This window comes from Myotis lucifugus, unplaced genomic scaffold, assembly GCF_000147115.1.
Source record: "Myotis lucifugus unplaced genomic scaffold, Myoluc2.0 scaffold_2, whole genome shotgun sequence".
In the NCBI taxonomy this organism is placed as follows: domain Eukaryota; kingdom Metazoa; phylum Chordata; class Mammalia; order Chiroptera; family Vespertilionidae; genus Myotis; species Myotis lucifugus.
Genome location: NW_005871050.1, coordinates 8,877,051 through 8,897,208, shown reverse-complemented (window position 1 = coordinate 8,897,208; position 20,158 = coordinate 8,877,051). Strand labels below are relative to the sequence as shown.

At 49.0% G+C, this 20,158-nt stretch overlaps 1 protein-coding gene across 3 annotated transcripts in view; it reads right to left on the bottom strand.

Moving 5' to 3' along the window:
• Nucleotides 1-20,158, bottom strand: part of ELF4 (E74 like ETS transcription factor 4) — a 46,044-nt gene that overhangs the window by 15,195 nt on the left and 10,691 nt on the right. For 2 of the 3 annotated variants that reach the window (XM_006082113.3, XM_006082115.3), the window contains exon 2: nt 265-541. In XM_006082113.3, coding sequence (XP_006082175.1) covers nt 265-336 — 72 coding nt within the window. In that variant the 5' untranslated portion in view covers nt 337-541. Of the gene's footprint in view, nt 1-264; nt 542-2,643; nt 2,752-20,158 lie in introns of all 3 variants that reach the window. The other variant, XM_023758042.1, reaches the window with a different exon arrangement.

The window sequence follows — 20,158 nt, the reverse complement described above, 5'->3', positions numbered from 1 at the left end:
TGACTTAGTGACTGCACGTGCCCTGTAATTGCACGTGGGCAACCAGCTCACTAAATGACCACCCCATGATTACTGACTGGCTTTGTGAGTGGCTAGCTGGCACAGTCTAGCTGACAAGTGGGCCCAGTGCCCTGAACCTAGTAGGTGCTTGATCAATATTTGCTGACTGGCTAGCCAGCCAACCAGCTGGCTATCTGCCTGCCTGTCTGTGTCTATCTGATCGTCTGTACTGGCTGACTGTGCTCTGTGCTCTGGGGGCTGTACCTGGTGTATATCATCCATTCCGTTGCTTGCAAACTCGAAGATCAGGTCACTGGGCTGCAGGGTTATAGCCATGCTGTCTCCTCAGAGCTGACAGCAGAATTCTCAGGGCCCTCTGGAGCCGCGGGTTTTTCTTGATGAAGAGATGCTGCTCAGGTAACTTGGAGCTTAGAGCCTACACTCAAGCCACAGGAGAATGGGTGTGTAGAGAGCTGGAGTATGTGGTGGCCTAAGCGAAGTTCAAGGCTGCATGCTGGGCTGGGCCAACCGCAAGAGTGACCTAGAGAGAAGGGAGAGGTGGGGGCACTGAGTAAATCACCTTCCTTGAGCTCTGTTCCCAGGACAGCTGGCCAATCAGAGGGACCCCACCGTGCTAGGGCAGACTGCCAGGAGGGGATGGCTACAAGGGGCCGGCAATGGGAGAAGAAGGGGGAAGGAGAAGAAAGGAGGCAGGTAATGAAAGAGGGGAAAGGAAGGTAACTGAGTCACCTCCAGTGGGAAGTGACCAAGCCTCGGTGCCCATCTAAGTCACCAGCATTTGCACCTGAGCTGGCCCTGAAGTTAGGCAGTCTCCCTTCCTTCCCTCCCCCACTCCTCTGGAGGTGACAGAGAGAGGGACTTTGATCGCTCTCCACCCTGCACATTAGTCCCTAGGGTGTGGCCACAGGGAAAATCAGGGCCTTGTGGATGGGGCAATGGCATGAAAAAGGCCAAAAATTCCTTTGGCTCAGGAAAGACTCTTGTGCGAGGGGTGTGGGTCAGGACATGTGAGCCAGATGCTGCCTGGCTCAGTTTACCTTGGGAGTAGGGGGTCACTTAGCTCTGAAGGGCAGAATCTACAGAGGAAGAAATGTCTTGCTGTGAGGTTTGTGTCGTTCATCTGACCCAGCTTGTGGGGATGGGACTCAGACATGGCCACGCCTCCAAAGAGCCTGGGGACAGGGACAGGTGGGCCCCAAGATCTGCCCACTCATCACCACCCGCCATCACCCCGCTGGCCTCTATGCTGGTTGTGGGCTTGTGTTCTTGGTTCAGCTTTGCTTTCAGTTTCAAGACTGAACTGTCACCCTGGGAACTTGTGAGGAGAACCCTGGCTGGGGGAAGGGCCCAAGGAACCTGGCCCATCCTCCAGGGCCGGTTCAGGGGCCCTCCCTTTCCAGGAAATCTGTCTGCTGTAGTTCGCACGTCTCTCCTCTCCTTGAATGCCTCACAGTCTGTACCTCAGGCATTCACATGGCACCCGGGCCTCCAATTGTTTCCTGTGCTTGCTATGTTTGTACGTGTTGTCTGCGGTCCCACCCATGCCTGCCTTCCAAAGGCTCGCTCCTGCTCCCACGTCCCTCCTGTCCATCTGCTCTGCTCCGCCAGACCTGAACAGTTGGGCTTCTCCACTTGCAGGTGCTACATCTTTGGCCCTCAGTGTTCTGTTTTTAGTGACATTTTGTGTGTGTGTGTGTGTGTGTGTGTGTGTGTGTGTGTGTGTGTGTGTGCGCGCGCACGTGCTGGGTCTAAAACAGCCTGGTTCAACCATGAGCATCTGAAGAACTGGGGCCAGGCACCATAGTGGGAGTGACACACTTGACCCCTGCCTCCTAGACACTCTTTTGGCAGTGCCAAGGGTGGCAAAACCTTCTCCTGGCAGGAAAGAAATGAGGAACTTCAGAGAGGGGCAAAGGGAGGGAAGGGTGGGGGACCACGGGTGACCTCCCTGATGACCGCTCTCCCCCACAGAAGACACCCAGGCCTCTCCCACTTCCTTTCCGTTAGCCCACAGGGCTGGCTCCACCCTCTCCCCACCCCCAGTCTCATCCCCGCACCTTTCCACCCACCCCCCCAATAAAAACTCTGAGAAGTCACTCAACTCAAGCTGTCAGGTTTGAGTTTCCCTTTGGGTGCATGAGAGACGGGTGCCTGTCAGGGCAGAGGAAGCACTGGCAAACCAGGGTCCTTGCTTGAGCTCCACCCCTCCCTCTCCCCACCACCCCCACCCCACCCTGTATATGACCCGGACTCCTGTGGCCCGGTCTCCTGTGACCCGAGAAGCCTCCCGAGGCCATTTATGCTCGGAAGGTCTGTCTCCCCCACCCAGAGTGCCCACGGCCCACATTCCGCAGCTCCAGGCCTCCCACAGGCCAGGCCGCCTGTCTGTCCCCAGGAAGCATTCTCAAACTAATCAAATGAAAGGCTATCACTTTCACCTAATCCCACTTTGTCTAAACATGAAACTTCTGAAACTCCTGTGTCTGTTCCCTCCCCCCATCAAGGGCCTGAGGCCTTCCCACCGTGGGCCTTCAGGTTTGCTCATCCCTTTGGCTTCTCTTCATGTTTGTGAGCTCACTGCCCCTTATCTCAGCCTGCGGAACCTCTGTGTGCCTTCCTTACCTCCCCCATTAGACAGTGGCTTCCTTGAGGGCAGGGACGACTGTGTTGGCCATTGATGAAACTTTAGCAGCCTTGCACTGTGCTTGGTATGGAGAAGACACTCAATTCCTGTTTGTGGAATGAACGTATGAATGAATGAATGAATGATACTGGTCATTCTGTACAAGTGAGCTGTGTTTTCTGGGCAATAAAGTATATCTATTTGTACACTGGGTGTGGTGTGGGTGTCATATCCTCTGGCTTATACAAGAATGAGAGGAATGTGTGCACTCTATGTGTATAATATCTGTATATTTTTGCATTGTAATTTACAATGAGAGTTCGCTGCATGTGTGCAAACATGGTAGGTATGTACGTGTGCAGGGCATGCCCATGTGTCCTAAGTATGGGGACATGTGTGTGAGAGCCTCTGCGTGTCTAAGGCCATCAGGGCAGCAAGCTCAGTCATCTGTTGCTCCCCAGCTCACGGCGGCTCAAAGAGGCTGTGGTGAAGAGGGGTGTGGGCTGCCACTGCCCCTGCCCCCTATGCTTTCCAGGGAGAGAATATCTGCAGAATATGTATGTGGCCCATGGGTTCTTGGGGTGAGGCCCCTCAAGGTCCACTCTGCCAGGGAGGAGGTGGGAGAGGGGAGGGCAGCACAAGGAGGGAAGGTTTAAAATAAAAGAGACTAATCCATTTGTCTTCGTTGTGCCCAGATGTCTAAGTCTCTAAATTAAGGACGTGATTGGTACAGATCCCGCTGGCCCAGGCCTGTGAGTATTGGGAGGCTGCACACATCACCCACAGCTCATACTGGTGTCTCCTGCCTGAGCTCCAGCCTGAAGCTAAGGTGAAGGGTGTAGGGGGCAAGCAGCTGCCCCATTTGTCCTACTCTGTTGGCCGAGGCTAAGATCACTCTCTCCCCACCCCCACCACCATGGAACCTTCCAGTCCAGAAACTTTCGTTTCTCCCCCCTTAGATGTTTGAGGATTTGAAAGTGAGAGGTGGAGAGGGGCTCATTTGCATGCTCGCTCACTCTCCCCAGCAGAGGACTGAACCACCTCCCCAAGTCCCTCAAAATAACCTCCCTCTCCCAGGAACCTGAAACCAAAGAAGCCACCACCACAGAAGGCCCGCCCTGCTGGAGACCAGAGAGGCCCACACCAGGGGCTCCCCTCACCAGGGTCCTCAGAGATGCACTGAGACACTGAGATGCAGATTCAATGGTCCAGAGCCCTGGGCACTGTCTTGCCAGCGAGTAGGGGGGTAAGGGGTGACACAGGCACTTAACTTAAGAAATTGAGGCACCTGGGAGCCCTTAGTAACCGGTGGTGAATTCCCCCCACCCCGACCTGTCACTGCTACAGTCAATTCAGCTCCCAGGGTGTTAAGAGCTCCACCCCCTTGACTCCCTTGGAGGCCACTGCAGGACCCCTGGCTCCCAGGGCCAGTCCTACTTGGGCTAAAAGCAAAGCCTCTGTGAGAGACTATGGCCCTGGGCACTGCGTGGGAGTGTGTGAGCCACAGGAGGGAGGGCGCGCCCAAGGCCCAGGCCTGCAAATGCACACCTCTGGCTCTCTGTGATTCTGACTGCATTTCAAAACCAAAATAGCAAAATAGAAGTGGTTTGGGCTGCTCCTGCGTCACCACAACTGTGCGGTGGTGCAGACGTAAAGACCCTTTCTGGGCTTGTCACTGGGACACGTCAAGCAGTGCTCAGCACCCACCCATCTGGGCCTCCTCTACAGGAAACGGCCCCTATGTGAAAGCCACGTCCACAGTCTCCGTGGAGTGAGTTTAAATCTACACCCGTTCAGCTGAGCCAATGGCTCTCACCGAACTGCTAGTAACACCCGTGGCATTTTCACACACGCCAGGAAACATGGGGGCCAGATGGTCAGCTGGGCCACAAAGCAGACTTCTCCTCCAGTTCCTTGTCCCCTCTGAGCCAGCTCTCGCTCCTAAAATACCCGGTCCCCCATGAAACCTTTCTGGAATTCTCTGGAAAGGAAGTGACAATTTCCTTCATGCCATTTCCCACTCCCTCAGCACTCCTCCCCCACAACCACAAACAAAATGGAAACTACCCCAGGAACAGCTGTACCCTCCACTGAAAAACAGCACCCCCCCTCAAATAGTCATCCAGCAGCAAATTTGCATGCTGTATCACGTGACTAGTGGCACATATTTAAGAGACAGAGGGCCAGAGTCAGGGATCCAATCTCTAGCCATGGATGGAATGGAGGTAACCTATCCATGGGGTTCCCACACAGTCTTGATTCATATCGCCAGCTGAACTCTCCTTGAGCAAATGCCCAGCGAAGGGGCCTCAGCCACAGCTATTTTGTCAGCTCCTTCTCCCCTCTTTCTTTCCACCACCCCCTCCATTTGAGATGAAATCAGGAAGAGGGAGAGAAAAAAGAAATGTTTTGCAAGCTCTGTTGGTTGGGGTTTCTCTGTGCTTATTTATAAGAAACCCAGTTTCCTTCCTTGACCCTCGGTCACTGCCTGCTTCCAGCGTAGGGCTTGTCACAACTCTAGTGGTGAGGCAGGCCCGGAGCCCTTCTCCAGCTGCTCCCAGCCCTTTCTCAGCTCCACTTTTGTCCCTACCTTCCCAAGCCCTAAGCTGTCCCAGTGGAGGAGCAGTTAGGGCTGCAGGACATAGCAGGCCACAGGTAGAGAGATGTCCCCTCATCTTTCTCCAGGACACCCAGCAGCCCACCCGCACTGTGTGGTGTACCCTGCCCAGGTCGAGGGAGGAGCACGGAGGCCTTCTCCTGGCTGCATTCCCCCCAAAATGTGTGACACTGGAAAAGTCAGCCATATTTCTGTGGTATCTTGTCATCCTTAGAGTGGGTGAGGGCTGAGGGTAATTCAGGCTTAGCAGCTGCTTGCCAGGAAGTCTCGGGTGAATGAAGATGGTGGTGGGAAAGCACTTTGAAAATTAAAAAAGCACTCATCCGGGATGATGAGTTTCAGGTGACCGTCAGAGAGCAATGGGGACTGGGCACCCCATGAAGCCCCCCAGAAGTCCCCCCATTGGCTCCAGAACATAGACAGGATGGGGCTGGAGGTTTCTAGTTGTTGGCGTGGAAGGGGCTGGCTCCTCGCCTGCATTGGGGGCCCCACAGGGAGGGGCAGGCTGCTGTGGTTGGAGGAATGCTCCCAGTCCCCCGTCCTTACCACCTTCACCCCACCCCAGCCCTTTGGGTTGTGGTTATGTGGCAAGAAGAGCACAGAAGCCCAACAGGGGAGGAGGGGCGGGGGAAGGGTGACTGACAAAGGGAACCTATTTCCCCAGCTGCCCTGACTGCCAGGGGCCTTGCCTGAGACAGCCCAAAGAGCACCCCCTGGAGGTGCCTGTGGCCACCACATCCTCCTCCCCAGTGCTCCAGGGACAGGGAGGAGGCAGAGGGGCACTAAACTTTTCTGTGAAGTGAAGGACAAGCTAGTGACAGGGAAAACACACCGCAGGAAAGGAGGCAAAGTCATGTTCGGGGAAGCTACTGAACCCCAGTATGGGGGACCCCAGAAGTCCCAGCAGATCCTAAAGGCATGGGGATTCCAGCAAAATGATCCAGCTTTGCCTTGGGGTTTAGGCAGATCCCCTTCCTCTCCTGTCAAAGGGGGACGCCTACTCAGCTCAAGGCATGGTCATGAAAGGCCAGTGAGTTACTGTAGGTGAAAACTCCCTGTTATGTCCCAAACATGTTTTACAATTCCCCGGCCTGATTTGCGTCTTTTTGGCCATGGTGACTCATTAAGTAGTCAGTATGTCTTTACCTAGAAGGACAGGAAGACAGGGAAATGGGAAATGGTGGGATGAAATGAAAACAGAGGGAAGACATAACCAACAACCATCCAACTTATGGCAGAGAGAGGAAACCAGCTGACTATGGGGAGGAAGGACTGGCTGGGGAGTCAGGGAAATGAGCTGAAGAAGTGCACAGGCCCGAGGTCCACCAGGCAGCAGAATGTGAAAATATGGAAAGCAACTGGGAGTTACAGTGGATTCTTGAGCGAGGGAGGGGCACAAAGCAAGCAGTTCTTTAGGAAGATTGATTTGGCTTGATGTCTGAGTGGAGGGGATGAAAGGAGACCAGGTGAGGCATCTGGAATCCAGGAGGGGAATCTCAGAGCCGCCCCAAGGAGAAACATGTCAGAGTATGGGGTAATACAGTAGTTGAAACGACTCCAAGGTATATAATCTGTTTTCGCTGTAAGAATTTTGAGATATGAAGTGACTGAGCCAGGAAATATGGCAAGAAGATGAGTTCAGCTTAGATGTTTTGAAGTTGGGATTACCTCAAAAAACCCAGGATTAAAGGTGGAAAACAGAGGACCCAGGGAGTCATTCTGCTACACACACACACACACACACACACACACACACACACACACGCACACACACACACTGCAAGAGGGGCCTCAACAGGAATTCAGTGGCCAAAGGAGCCAAAGGAGCAGGCCTGGCCTGGTGAGGCTGGCGATCTGGACAGCACACTATGGGAGCAAGTTGCATGCGCTGAATGAAAGGGGGCTTCGAATGGCACACACCCTGCATCCCCCCCCCCCCCCCCGCCGCCCCTCAGCCCCCAGTAAAGCTGGTTTGCTTCCTTTGGGGCAGGGTGGGGAGGGAGGGAGAGAACAAAAACACTGACCAGAGACTAATTAAATCGGTTACTGGGTTTTTTAGAAACTGGGGTAATCTGTGACTCAGCAACACAGGACATTAAAGAGAGATAACTTTTATTGAAGGGACAGTGTTCTTTGTCAAGGCTCTTGCCAGCTCATGTCCTAGAAATTAAGGCGGAGACTCCTTGCTCAGATCTGGGACTCCCCCAGGCAGGAGGGGCCAGGCTGGGTTCAGGTTCACTGCTGGCTTCTGGGGCCCATCCAAATATCCCCTCCACCCCTGGCCACATCCAGGGGAAAAATGCCAGGAAGGACGAGGTGGAAATACGGCCTATTGTGGGGGAGGGGGGTGATGGGCAGACAGGGAAGGCAGCCTCAGCTGTGATGTCACCATGAGCTCCCGGAGCAGCTCCTCCCTCCTCCCCCACACTGCTGAGAGCCTCTCCTTGACCCAGAGTCCCAGGATATCAAAGGTAAAAGGGACCTGAAAGATCATCGCATCCATCCCTCCTATCATCCAACAGCGGACACCAAGTCCTCGGCGGACACCAAGTTCTTGAGGGAGAAGTGACTTGCTGAAGGTCACGCAGCTAGTGGCTGTGACTTCCAGCCCTCCTCATTGTCTCTCGGCATCCTCAATCAAGCCAACCCTTTCCTCTGGTGAGGACAAACAGCCGCCAATGACCCAAGGCTGGCAAATAACAATGAGGCCAGGCATGTGCAGAACACATTGAACTTTCACAGAGACATCCCCACCTCCATGCTTTTGTTCACACTGTCCTCTACACCTGGTGTGTCCTTCCCCAGTGTGTGTGGCTCCAGTTCCCATGTGGTGTTCAAGATTTGAAGCAAATGTCTTACCTGCTTTCACCCCACCTAGTACATTCTCTCCCCCTCCTCTTCCTTCTCCTAACACCTTAGCCTGACTTCTTAGACAAACTCAGGCGTCAAAAACTCTGGTCTACATCCCAAATCCAGTCTGTTTTTGTATGGCCCATTAGCTAAGAATGGTTTTTGCATTTTTTAAGATTGGGGGGGAAATCAAAAGAAGAATATTTCATGCTACATGAGAATTATACTGAAGCTCAAATTCCAGTGTCCACAAATAAAGTTTTTTAAAAAATATATTTTTATCAATTTCAGAGAGGAAGGGAGAGGAAGAGAGAGATACAGACATTAATGAGAGAGAATCATTAATTGGCTGCCTCCTGCACGCCCCACACTGGGGATTGAGCCCGCATCCTGGGCATGTGCCCCAACTGGGAATCGATCCGTGACCTCCTGGTTCATAGGTCAACACTCAACCACTGAGCCACACAGGCTGGGCCACTAATAAAGTTTTATTGGAACACAGCTATGCTCATTTAAAATAAAATTTTTAACAGCCTGAATATTTTTTAAATTCTTTATTGTTTAAAGTATCACATAAGTTTCCCCCCCCCCATATGCTCATTTATTTACACATTGTCTGTGGCTGCTTTTGCATTATAAGTTAACTTGTTGTGACAGAGTTTGTGTGGGCTACAAAGGCTGAAAATATTTACTATCTGATCCTACAAAGGAAAAGCTTGCTGAGTCCTGGACTAAAGGCTTTCACCCCCCTTCAGTGTGAATAGATTAATCAAGTTCACTTCTGAGAAGAATGACATAGAGAGTTCAGAGGTGCCTGAAGGGGGGCGGGTGTGAAACTCCAAATACAAACTTGTCAACTTCTCCTCAGGAAAAAAGTCTTGGCCCTACTAGCCCTGCCCATGGTGTGACCTTGAGCAAGTCTTTTCTGTTCTGTGGGGCTCTTGTTTCCCAAGCTGCACAATGAGGGGATTGGACTGGATGGTCTAAGGTCCTTCCTAGAGTCAGCAATCTTTTGCATTTATAACTCACACCGTTTCAAGCAGGCATGGTCCTGATCATTTTGTCTCACGAGAGCTTACAGAAGGTTCGCCTGCCCAGCTCTGGTTTTCTGCTGCCAATGTGGCCCCCTGACTCCATACTCACCTGCCCTGCTCCACCCTTCCCTTTGGCTGACCAGTCTGCCCTTCTCTCAGAATTCCTCTCCCTGCAAAAGGAAGATGACTTCCTCTGAGAGAGCTCCCCTCCAATCTGGTGGGCTTAGAGCCTCCATTTTTTTTTCTGTAGTGGTAGAGACTGGGAAAGAAGGGCTCTCAGCTCTCCCCTGCCTCCCAGGGCCCACAGCGACAGGCAGGAGGTAGGGCCAGCTCTCACCACACCCCTGCTCTGCCAGAGGAAACAGCCCCTCTCTGCCACTTCCTGCCCCAGGGGTTTCAGCAGTTTCCCCTTCAGGGCCCGCTGGCCCTCCCAGCCCCGCCCTTGCCCCACACAGGTCAGAGAGTACAGGGAGGGGAGGAGCCTTTAGGGAGAGTGGGGAGGATCCTGCACAGGAAGGCTGAGGAGACAGCTGTCTACACTAGAGGACGCCCCAGCAGCTCCTGGTCAGCCTGTTTGGGCTGGGGGAGTGGGGACCTGGGAGGGAGTTGGGGCTGTTTCCAAAACCCTCTCCTGATAGCAGGTGAGCACAGGTGAGTCCATCACCTTGCCTAGCTATCACCTTGGGGACAGAGTGAGCCTGGCCTTAGAAGACTGGGTAAGAGACTGGACAGTGACTGCTGAGGTCAATGTCCATCTGGGCTGAGGACCAGCCCTGGGTATCTTTGAATGGAAGGGCAGGGCAGGTAGAAGCAAGAGCCTGAGGAAAGTGACCAGCAATGGGGTTTAATTTGGAGGAGCAGGTGACACTGAGATCAATATCACTTCATAATTTTGCATAATTCTGTCCCTAGCATTAATGGACAGAAGCAACATGCCTGGGTTGTGGGCTCGGTCCCCAGTGAGGGGCATGCAGGAGGCAGCTGATTGATGATTCTCTCTCATCATTGGTGTTTTTATCTCTCTCTCCCTCTCCCTTCCTCTCTGAAATCAATAAAAAATATTTTTAAAAAGATGTGACATTTTCTGGGTGATGGAACAGAAAGCTATCACACTCCCTAGCTGAGGCCGATTTGGTGTGATGACTTCCAGTTATAAATATCTCCCAGATGCCCTTGCAAGGTGGGGCTCCTAGCAGTGGGGCCCAGTGCCTGTGAGGAACCCTGGGCAGGTGACTGGCTCTGTCAGGCCTTCCCAAGGCATTGGGTCAGAGGAGCAGTAGCATAGCAGCTCAAGGCCCTGGACCTCTGCCCAGTTGCCAGTCCTCCTGTGGACAGGTTAGAAATCCATGATGATGGTTCTAGAAGCCTTCATGCCTCGGATGGGGGCCTAGTAGTGGGTAAACACCATCACTTTGGTCCCCCTGTGGTAATATTGCTCCATGAGGTTCAAGTAGTGAGAGAAGCTAAGGGGACCCCCCCACTAGAAATGATGGTTCTGGGTGGGCCAACAAAAAAATTATGGATGGGAAGATGGTCTTGATACCTCTGAGAGGTCATCCTCTTGTGCCTTTAGCCAAGGGCCCTGCCCAGCTAGGCCTCCTGTCAAAACAGCAGAATCCCACTTTCTCTCTCCCTACTCCCTCTACAACCCCTCAGGGCAAATATGACCCAGTGCCCCACTGGGCTCTATAGGGCTATATAGCCCCCAAGGGGAGTGCCTGTTCCACACAATCCTGTTTTTCTACCCCTGGAAGTTGTAGTAAATACTGCTTCACAGCTAGTATTCAGGAAGTCAAGGAAGCCTCAGAGACAACATCTGGATGTGCACATTGGTTCCTGCCAGCTCCTCCCAACATCTGCAGTGCAAACCAAAGGCCAAGGTTTGGTTACAAGCCCAACTCAGTTGGTGGCACGTGTTTACAAAGCACCTCTAGCTCAGATGGAGCGTCATCTTGTGTACTGAAAGATTACCGGTTCGATTCCGGGTCACGGCATGGGTCATGGCACAGGTCACGGCAAGTACCTGGGTTGGCAACCAATTGATATTTTTATCTAACTTCTCTCTCTCTCTCTCTCTCTCTCTCTCTCTCTCTCTCTCTCTCTCTCTCCACCCTCCTCTCCCTAAGCATGGCCTCAGGTGAGGATTGAAAACATAATAATAAATAAATTGAAAACATAATAATAAATAAATTTTAAGAGGAAAAAAAAGAAGGAAAGCACAGCTCGATGAGGTGGAAGGGGTGGAAGCACTTGAGATCAGTGCCAACTCAAGGCAAGTGCTTTCGAGGCTGGCACCCATCTAAGCCAGTGCTGAGCCATGGGCCTGTTGAGGGAGGGACAGAGGGGCAGGCGTATGTATTTGTTTAAATGTGAGCAAGATTTTCTTTTGCGCCTTCTGATATCACTTTAAGCTCTTCCCTCTGCTTCTGGGGAAGGGGGCCAAACAGTAAAAATTATAGGGTGACAGGGTGGAGCAGAGGGACTTACATTTATTGGGTACGAGCTGTGGGGCTGCTGTCATGCCAGGCACTTTACTATGTGGGCTCTGTCCTTTAATTCTTACAACAAAGTAGTTGGTCAGTGGCAGAGCTGGGGTTTAAACCCAGGTTTATTTCCAAATATTTTGCTCTTTGAACTTTGTTTTTAGTGAAATCTCTTTTGGTAATAATCCTGCCTTAATAGTTCCATTTAAGATACAGAAGTGAGGCTCAGAAAAGATTAGGTAAACGGGATCAAGGTCACGCTGTCCATTAAGAATGGCGGCAGAAGCCAGCCAATGTGGCTCAGTGATTGAGCATCGACCTAGGAACCAGGAGTCACAGTTTGATTCCCAGTCAGGGCATATACTGGGTTGCAGGCTTGATCCCCAGTGTGGGGTGTGCAGGAGGCAGCTGATCAACGATTCTCTCTTATCATTAATGTTTCCATCTCTTCCTCTCCCTTCTTCTCTGAAATCAATTTAAAAAAACATTAAAAAAAAGAATGGCGGCAGAACTCAAACCCAGGCCTATGTAACCTTCATCTCAAAGTCCACGCTTTTCCCACTGCCCCGTGCTGGTGAGCATTTGTTCTGACCCATAGTTCAGGCGTTGCTCACAACACCCAACTTTGAAGGCTCAGAGCCCCTATGATGTCCCTTGACAAAAGCTTCCCAAGCCGATGTCCCATCCCCCTTGGGACCTCAATCTCAACCAAAGCTCCATATGATAATCAAATCCTAATTTCTTGGGCCAAGTCTGTACCCAAATGGTGACAAGTTGAGTTCCTGTGGCCAGCTGTGGAGGAAGGGTATTGTGGAGCAGGAGGCTTCCAGCTCTGGTATGAAGGAAACTGATGCGATTCCTGTACCTCAAGGGCCTACTGTTTCCAGAGAGTTCCTGGCTCCAGAGTGGCCATGGCATGGTCCCTGCCCCATAAATATACACTTGCTCTCGGCTGACATATATGTAAGTCTGAGTTCTTATCTCAGGGTGTTGGTTCACATGCTCATTCAAATATTTATGGAAAGTCAGACCTGAGCTCCTCAAGGGCTTACCACTGGGTCCACTCTATTCTTCTCTATGGTGGGGTCTTTTCATATCTAAGTTCTCAGTAAGCTGGGTTAGCCCATCTGCCTGAACAATACCGCTGGGGTTCCCCCCCACAACAAAAAACCACAAAACAAAACAAACAAACAAAAAAAAACCCCCACACCTCTATAGCAAATGACTCTTCAAAACTGAGGCCCAGAGGTTGTGGGGAAAGGGGGAGTGACTGCTAATGGGTACAGTTTCTTTATGGGGTGATAAAAATATTCTAAAATGGATTGTGGTGATGAATATACAACTCTGTGAGTATACTAAAAGCCACTGAATCGTGTACTTTAATTGGGTGAATTATATGCCATTGAACTATATCTAATAAAGCTGTAATAAAAAACACAGACAAAAAACAAGACGCAGAGAGGGGTAGCAGCTCCCTCAAGGCCACACACAAGTTGACGTGACGGAGCAGCTCAGGCCGGACTCCAGGTCTTCTGAATTATGTCTCTGTGGCTCTCTCCTCCCATGAGCCTCGCCATAACCCTACGCAAGGATAACTGCTGAGGTTCAGCGATTGTGCAAGGCAGGGCCAGCCCTATGCGTGAGGGTTGGCAGCTGGACCTAAAGCAACAGGGCAGGCAGTGGAAAATGCTCTAGGTTTTAACTAAGGCCTGCCATGAGCGTGGCCAGGCCCCTCTCTGGATCCCCATGTCCCCATGTGGAGAGTAAAGCAGATGAGTTTGGTGATCCCTTGCAAAAGGCTCTGTCAGCTCTGAGATGCTAATTATAAAAGCACTGCAAGATGGAATAAAATGGCATGTCAGCTATATGGTTCTCCGAGGGCTGCAGGCAGCCCTGGACACAATCAGGTGTTCCAGTCGATGCTCCTCACTGCTAGTGATGACCAGGACCCTCCTGTGGCAGTCAAATTCTCTCAGACAATCCTACTGCTGCCTTTCTTTTGTTGTTTTTTTGTTAATCCTCATCCGAGGATATTTTTTTTTCATTGATTTTTAGAGAGAGTGAAAGGGGGAGAAGAAAGAGAGAGAGAGATTGGTTGCCTCCCACACACTCCCCATCCAGGGCTGGGGGTCAAACCTTCAACTCACTCACGGACATGCCCTGGAACTGAACCCCTGACCCTTCGGTGCATGGGCAGATGCTCTAACCATCGAGTTACACTGGCCAGGGCTCTACTGCTGCCTTTCTCCATGGCGGGTAGCTTAGTCCTGATTTCCTTGGAGCAGTACTAAGTGTGAGAATCACCTATAATAGAGACCCATTGATCTCGTCCTTTAGAGATGTCAGGAACCAGGTTCTTGGCCAGGAGCCCAGGCAGCCCCACCTTGTGCTGAGCTTGCCTCTGCAGAGGAGGGAGTGAAGGGAGTGATCGCTGATGGCTACTGGTCTAGCCTCCGCTGGACAGGATGTTTCCACATCAAGCCCCACTTCCTGCGGCTAGGCCGGGCCTCCGGTTCCCTCCTTCTCCTGCCATCTGGTCGCCTGCCCTCTGCCCCCTCCCCTCGCTGGGTGTTTACAGCCTGCCTTATCAGACTGGGGAATCTGGGCCTCACCCTGCTGGCTGCCCCGCCCCGCCAGCCTGCCCAGGGCACTACCTGCTGTGGTTTCGTCACTACAGGCACTGTAATCTGGAGAGGCCCCCTCCTGTACAGGCAGGGGGGTGGCGTGAATGAAGGCTCACTACTGAAACCTGAAAGTTCATAGTGCTTTATGTACCTTGCCGCCCAAGCTGGAGGACAGCACGCTTTGTTTTTTTCTATATTGTCTCTGTCTGCAGGCTATTGGGACAAAAATGAGGTGTTTAGGCTGCTGGGGAGGCTCTCTGGCCTGGAGTGCTTCCTTGGCTCTTTTGTTTTCAGCCACTAAGAGGTGAGGGGGAGGGCAGTGCTAGGCTGGAAGGCTAAACGTGGGGTGGAATGAGGGGCTGCAGGCTGAGTGTGCTGGGGGAGGAAAAGCTGGGGAATCCTTGGGCATGGCCTCCACCAATCCATGCCCAGCCTTCAGAACCTCATGGGTCCCACGCTGTCTCCCTTCCACCCTGGAATCTGCACAGCCACCCAAAGGCTGAGGCCAGAGCTATCTACTGAGCGAGTTCAACAACTTTCTCCCAGAACACAAGGTTTAGATTTGAACCAATGAGGGGGAGGGGCTGGGGACAGTAGGCAAATGAACATGCTGCAGGTGATGGATTTCCCTTCTAGCACTTGGGCTAAGATCCTGATAGTTCAAGTTCTGACCTGTCCACTGGCAGGTCCCACAGGGGCCTGCTAAAGCTGACAGGCCCCAGCGCAGGAATCAAAGCCACTGCCCAAACCAGGCTCATCTTCCAGGGGCTTTCATTTTGTTCACTGATAAATCAATTAAAATACATTTAGGCAGTAGATTGCAGCATTCACACTTAAGATAAAATGTCCTACCTCAGAGAAATTTGATGAGACTGTGTAAAAGCGTACAACTCAATAGTTTGGGGCCTTTGGGTGGGAAAGTTTGGAAAAAGTCTGCTCAGACAATTTTGCCATTAATGGGCTATGTAACCACAGGCATGCTATGTCACATGGCTCTCACAGCCTTGGGTTCCCCTCCTCCCTCTCCACTATAGATCTCATGCTATCCAGAGCTCCTCTCAAGCTTACTGACCCTAGTTGCAATCAGGGCTTCCACAGGTCTCCATCTCATCTCCCCAGGAATGATTTTCCCACTGCTCAGATGTATAAACCACTTAATGTTCATGTGTTAATGTGTCACCTTTCTCCTTAACACAATTTCATTTGAAAAGGCCATCTGGAGTTGCCTTGCTTTAGCCTAAGGAGTGGCTCCCAGGCAACAGTGGAGCAGACCTGTGGACAGTGATTCAGGGGTGTCTCTCAATGGCTCTGCCCCTGGTTACACCATCAGCCAAGGAGCAAGCTGGTCTTCACCATCAACCCCCCACCCCCACCCCACCCCCCACTCCTGGCCTTTGGTCTCTGTTAGGGAGCTGAACAGAGTGGATGTGAGAGCCTTTGACAAAGCTACCAACTAGGCTTGGTGCAGAAAGCCCACTTGCCTGGGTGTGAGGAAGATTAAGTTCCAGTCATGGCCCTGCCCCTCCTTGCTCCTCCCTCAGCCTTTGAGCTGGCGCCAACTCCTACTCCAGGGCACACATTTAGATCTATGGCTGTGGCCACACCAGGCAGAGCTTTAGAGTCCAAACTCATCTGCTTGGTTTCCAAAGGTCTTTCACAGTCTGACCCCACCCTACCTACTCAGCCTTGTTTCCCATGATTTCCCAACTCAAGCCTGGGCTTCAAGCCCAGTGGTCTCCTCATGGTCCCCTGAGGGAACATTCCAGGCTCATTCACAGAGTTTCTCAGGCCTGCCATGCCCTTGCTGCTCTGTTTTGCTTAATCAAATAGTGCCCATCCAGCAAGGTCCCAACCAAGTTCCCCAAACCAATGGAACTGATCACATCCTGATAACTAGAGTCCACACCCATGGAGCCCCATTCTCTAAACCCCCATAGCCCTTAAATCCCACCACAAAATCTCTTAATCCCACAGGTTTTGAATTGCTTTTTAATTCTTGTGTATGTCTTTTTTCCCCAACAGGCAGTAAAATCCGTGGGATTAAAGCCTATCTCATCTTCTGACTCTGACACAGGTCTGGACATTCACGAATTAAGTCCATGTAAATTCTTAGGCTAAGTAAGATCTCTAGAAAACAGACTCTAGGTCAGCGGTTCTCAACTTGTGGGCCGCGACCCCTTTGGCGGTCGAACGACCCTTTCACAGGGGTCGCCTAAGACCATCCTGCATATCAGATATTTACATTACGATTCATAACAGTAGCAACATTACAGTTATGAAGTAGCAACGAAAATAATTTTACGGTTGGGTCACAACATGAGGAACTGTATTTAAAGGGCCAGAAAGTTGAGAACCACTGCTCTAGGTCCTGATAGATACAGTCTGGGGGTAGGAATAGAGCTAGGGGGCAATGGTCTCTAGGCCTCTGTTAGGGGAAACATACCAGCTAGAGTAATTTATTCCAAGCATTGAGAAAGCAGTTAATGGTCCATCAAGTCATCATTAAAGCATGAGCCTTTTGTATAAAACCATTGATTTGACCCCAGGAATATTGGGTGCTGGTCTGATCACTAGACCCTTGGGACAGACTTCATAATGCCGGATCCATTTTAAGAGCTAAAATGATTCAAGAGAATTGGGTGTGCGGACAACCTTTTTTTAAAAAGAGGCCTTTTGTTGTCTAGACAGATAAGGTTGAAAAGGGACTGGTGTCTATAAAATGATGTATGGAGCAGATAATCATGGACCGTTCACCAAAAATGGGTTCTTCTTCTACTCTGTTGGTGGGATTGTAAATTAGTGCAACCACTACAGAAAAGAGTATGGACATTCCTCAAAAAATTAAAAATAGAGCTGCCATAGGATCCAGCAATTCCACTTCTGGGTATTTATGCAAAGAAAACAAAAAAAACTACTTTGAAAGATATATTCATTACAGTGTTACTAGTAATAGTAATAGCCAAGATATGGAAGAAACCTAGACGTCCATCAATAGATGAATGGGTAATACACACACACACACACACACACACACACACACACACACAGTGGAATATTATTTGGCAATAAAAAAGAATGAAATCTTGCCATTTGCAACAACATGGGTGGACCTAGAAGATATACTAAGTGAAAAAAGGCAAACGAATACTGTATAATTTCACTTATATGTGGAATTAAAAAAATTGATAAAACAAACAGACCCATAGATATAAGGAACAAGCCAAAGGGGAGGAGAGTAAGGAAATGGGAATAAGACATAAGTAATTTAAAAATTAAAAAATAAAAGGGTGTCTGGAGCAAGATATATAACTATAATTTAGAACACATCCAATCAGTTATTTACAGATATAATATTCAGATATTTACAAAGGGCCATATATATTAGTTTGGTGCATTACAAAAAAATGGGTTGTAAGTGAAGGGCAAATAAATAGTCCTATTTTTCAAATGCATAGTAAAGTTAAGGAACTTTTTTTAGCTGAATCACACAAATGAAAAGATTAAGGATCTTCTAAAATGACAGTAACATTAGGTTCATCCATGATTAAAAATAAGATCACAAAAGCATAGCCAAGTGTATCTGTTGCAGTTATTCATGTAAACAGGATAAATTCAAGTATAAAAAAGAGATGATATTGACAATCTAATTCTCAAATTCATATGAAATTTTAAATGACTTTAAATAGGCAAAAACATCTTTGTAAAAGAACAGAATCGAAGGGCAAATGCTACCTGATTATAAGAATGACTATAAAGCTACAATAATCAAAACAATTGGTATTGGCGTAAAGATAAACAAATAGATCAATCAATGACACAGAATATAGAGCCCTAGCCAGTTTAGCTCAGTGGAGAAAGCATTGGCCCGCAGACTGAAGGGTCCCAGGTTTGATTCCAGTCAAGAGCATGTACTTCGGTTGCAGGCTCAATCCCTGGCCCTGGTCCGGGCGCATTCGGGAAGCAACCAATCAATGTGTCTCTCTCACATCAATGTTTCTCTCTCCCCCTCCCTTTCACTCTCTCTAAAAATCAATGGAAAAATATCCTCGGATGAGGGTTAACAACAACAACAAAAGAAACAGAATATAGAGTCCAGAAATAAGTCCACATATACCAGTATAAGGACAACTGCAGTAGAATAATGATAGTGTTTTCAACAAATGATACTGGAAAAACTGGGTATTTATATGTAAAAAAAATGAATTTGGATCCACACTTCTCACCATACAGAAAAATTAACTTGAAATGAATCAAAGACCAAAATGTAAAGCCTAAAATTATAAAACTGCTCAAAGAAAACATTAGACAAAATATTCATCCACCAGAACACTATTAGAACTGATAGATGAATTCAGCAAAGTAGCAGGATACAAAATTAATATTCATGAATTGGTTGCATTTTTATACATCAATGACAAAACAGAAATTAAGAAAACAATCATATTTAAAATTGCATCAAAGAAATAAAATACCTGGGAATAAATTTAACCAAGAAAGTAAAAGAACTGCACTCAGAAAAATGTAAAGCACTGAAGAAAGAAAGTGAAGAAGATACAAATAAATGGAAGCATACACTGTGTTCATGGATAGGAAGAATAAACATAATTAAAATGTCCATACTACCCAAAGCATCTAAAGATTTAGTGCAATCCCTATCAAAATAACAATGGCATTAAAAAAAAAACTAGAACAAGTAATTATAAAATTTATGGAACCAGCCCTAGCTGGTTTGGCTTAGTGGATAGAGCAACAGCCTTCGGACTGAAGGGTCCGGGTTCGATTCTGGTCAAGGGTGCATGCCTGGGTTGCAGGCTCAATCCCCAGTGGGGGGCGTGCAGGAGGCAGTCGATCAATGCTCTCCCTCATCATTGATGTTTCTATCTCTCTCTCCCTCTCCCTTCCCCTCTGAAATCAATAAATATATATATGTATATATATATATATATATATATATATATATATATATTTAAAAGTAGTGGTATACCCCTGGCCAGTGAGACTCATTTGGTTGGGAGTTGTCCCATGCACTGAGAGGTTGCTGGTTTGATTCCTGGTCAGGACACATGCCTAGGTTGCCGGCTCGATCCCCAGCAGGGGGCATACAGGAGGCAGCCAATGGATGTTGTGCTCTCACAATGATGTTTCTCTGTTCTCCCTTCCTCTCTCTCTCTCAAAATCAATAAACTATTTTTTAAAAGTGCTGGTATATATACAATGGAATATTACTCAGCCCTAAAAAAGAATGAAATCTTACCATTTGGGGCAGCACAGATGGACCTAGAGCAGCGGTTCTCAACCTGTGGGTCGCAACCCCTTCGGGGGTCGAACGACCCTTTCACAGGGGTCGCCTAAGACCATCGGAAAACACATAGATAATTACATATTGTGTTTTGTGATTAATCACTATGCTTTAATTATGTTCAATTTGTGACAATGAAAATACATCCTGCATATCAGATATTTACATTATGATTCATAACAGTAGCAAAATTACAGTTATGAAGTAGCAACGAAAATAATTTTATGGTTGGGGGTCACCACAACATGAGGAACTGTATTAAAGGGTCGTGGCATTAGGAAGATTGAGAACCACTGACCTAGAGGCTATTATGCTAAATGAAATAAGTCAGACAGAGACAGACAAGAATGATTTCACTTATATGTGGAATCTAAAAAACAAAAACATGAACAAACAAAACAGAAACAGACTCAGATACAGAGAACAAATTGATGTTTGCCTGAGGGAGGAGAGCTTGGGGAGCTGGGTGAAAAGGTAAAGGGATTAAAAAATCCAAATTAAAAAGGAACATAAAGTACAACATAGGGAATTAGTCAATAATATTGTAATAACTATGTATGGTGCCAAGTGGGTACTAGATTTATGGGGGATCATTTAGTAAAAAAAA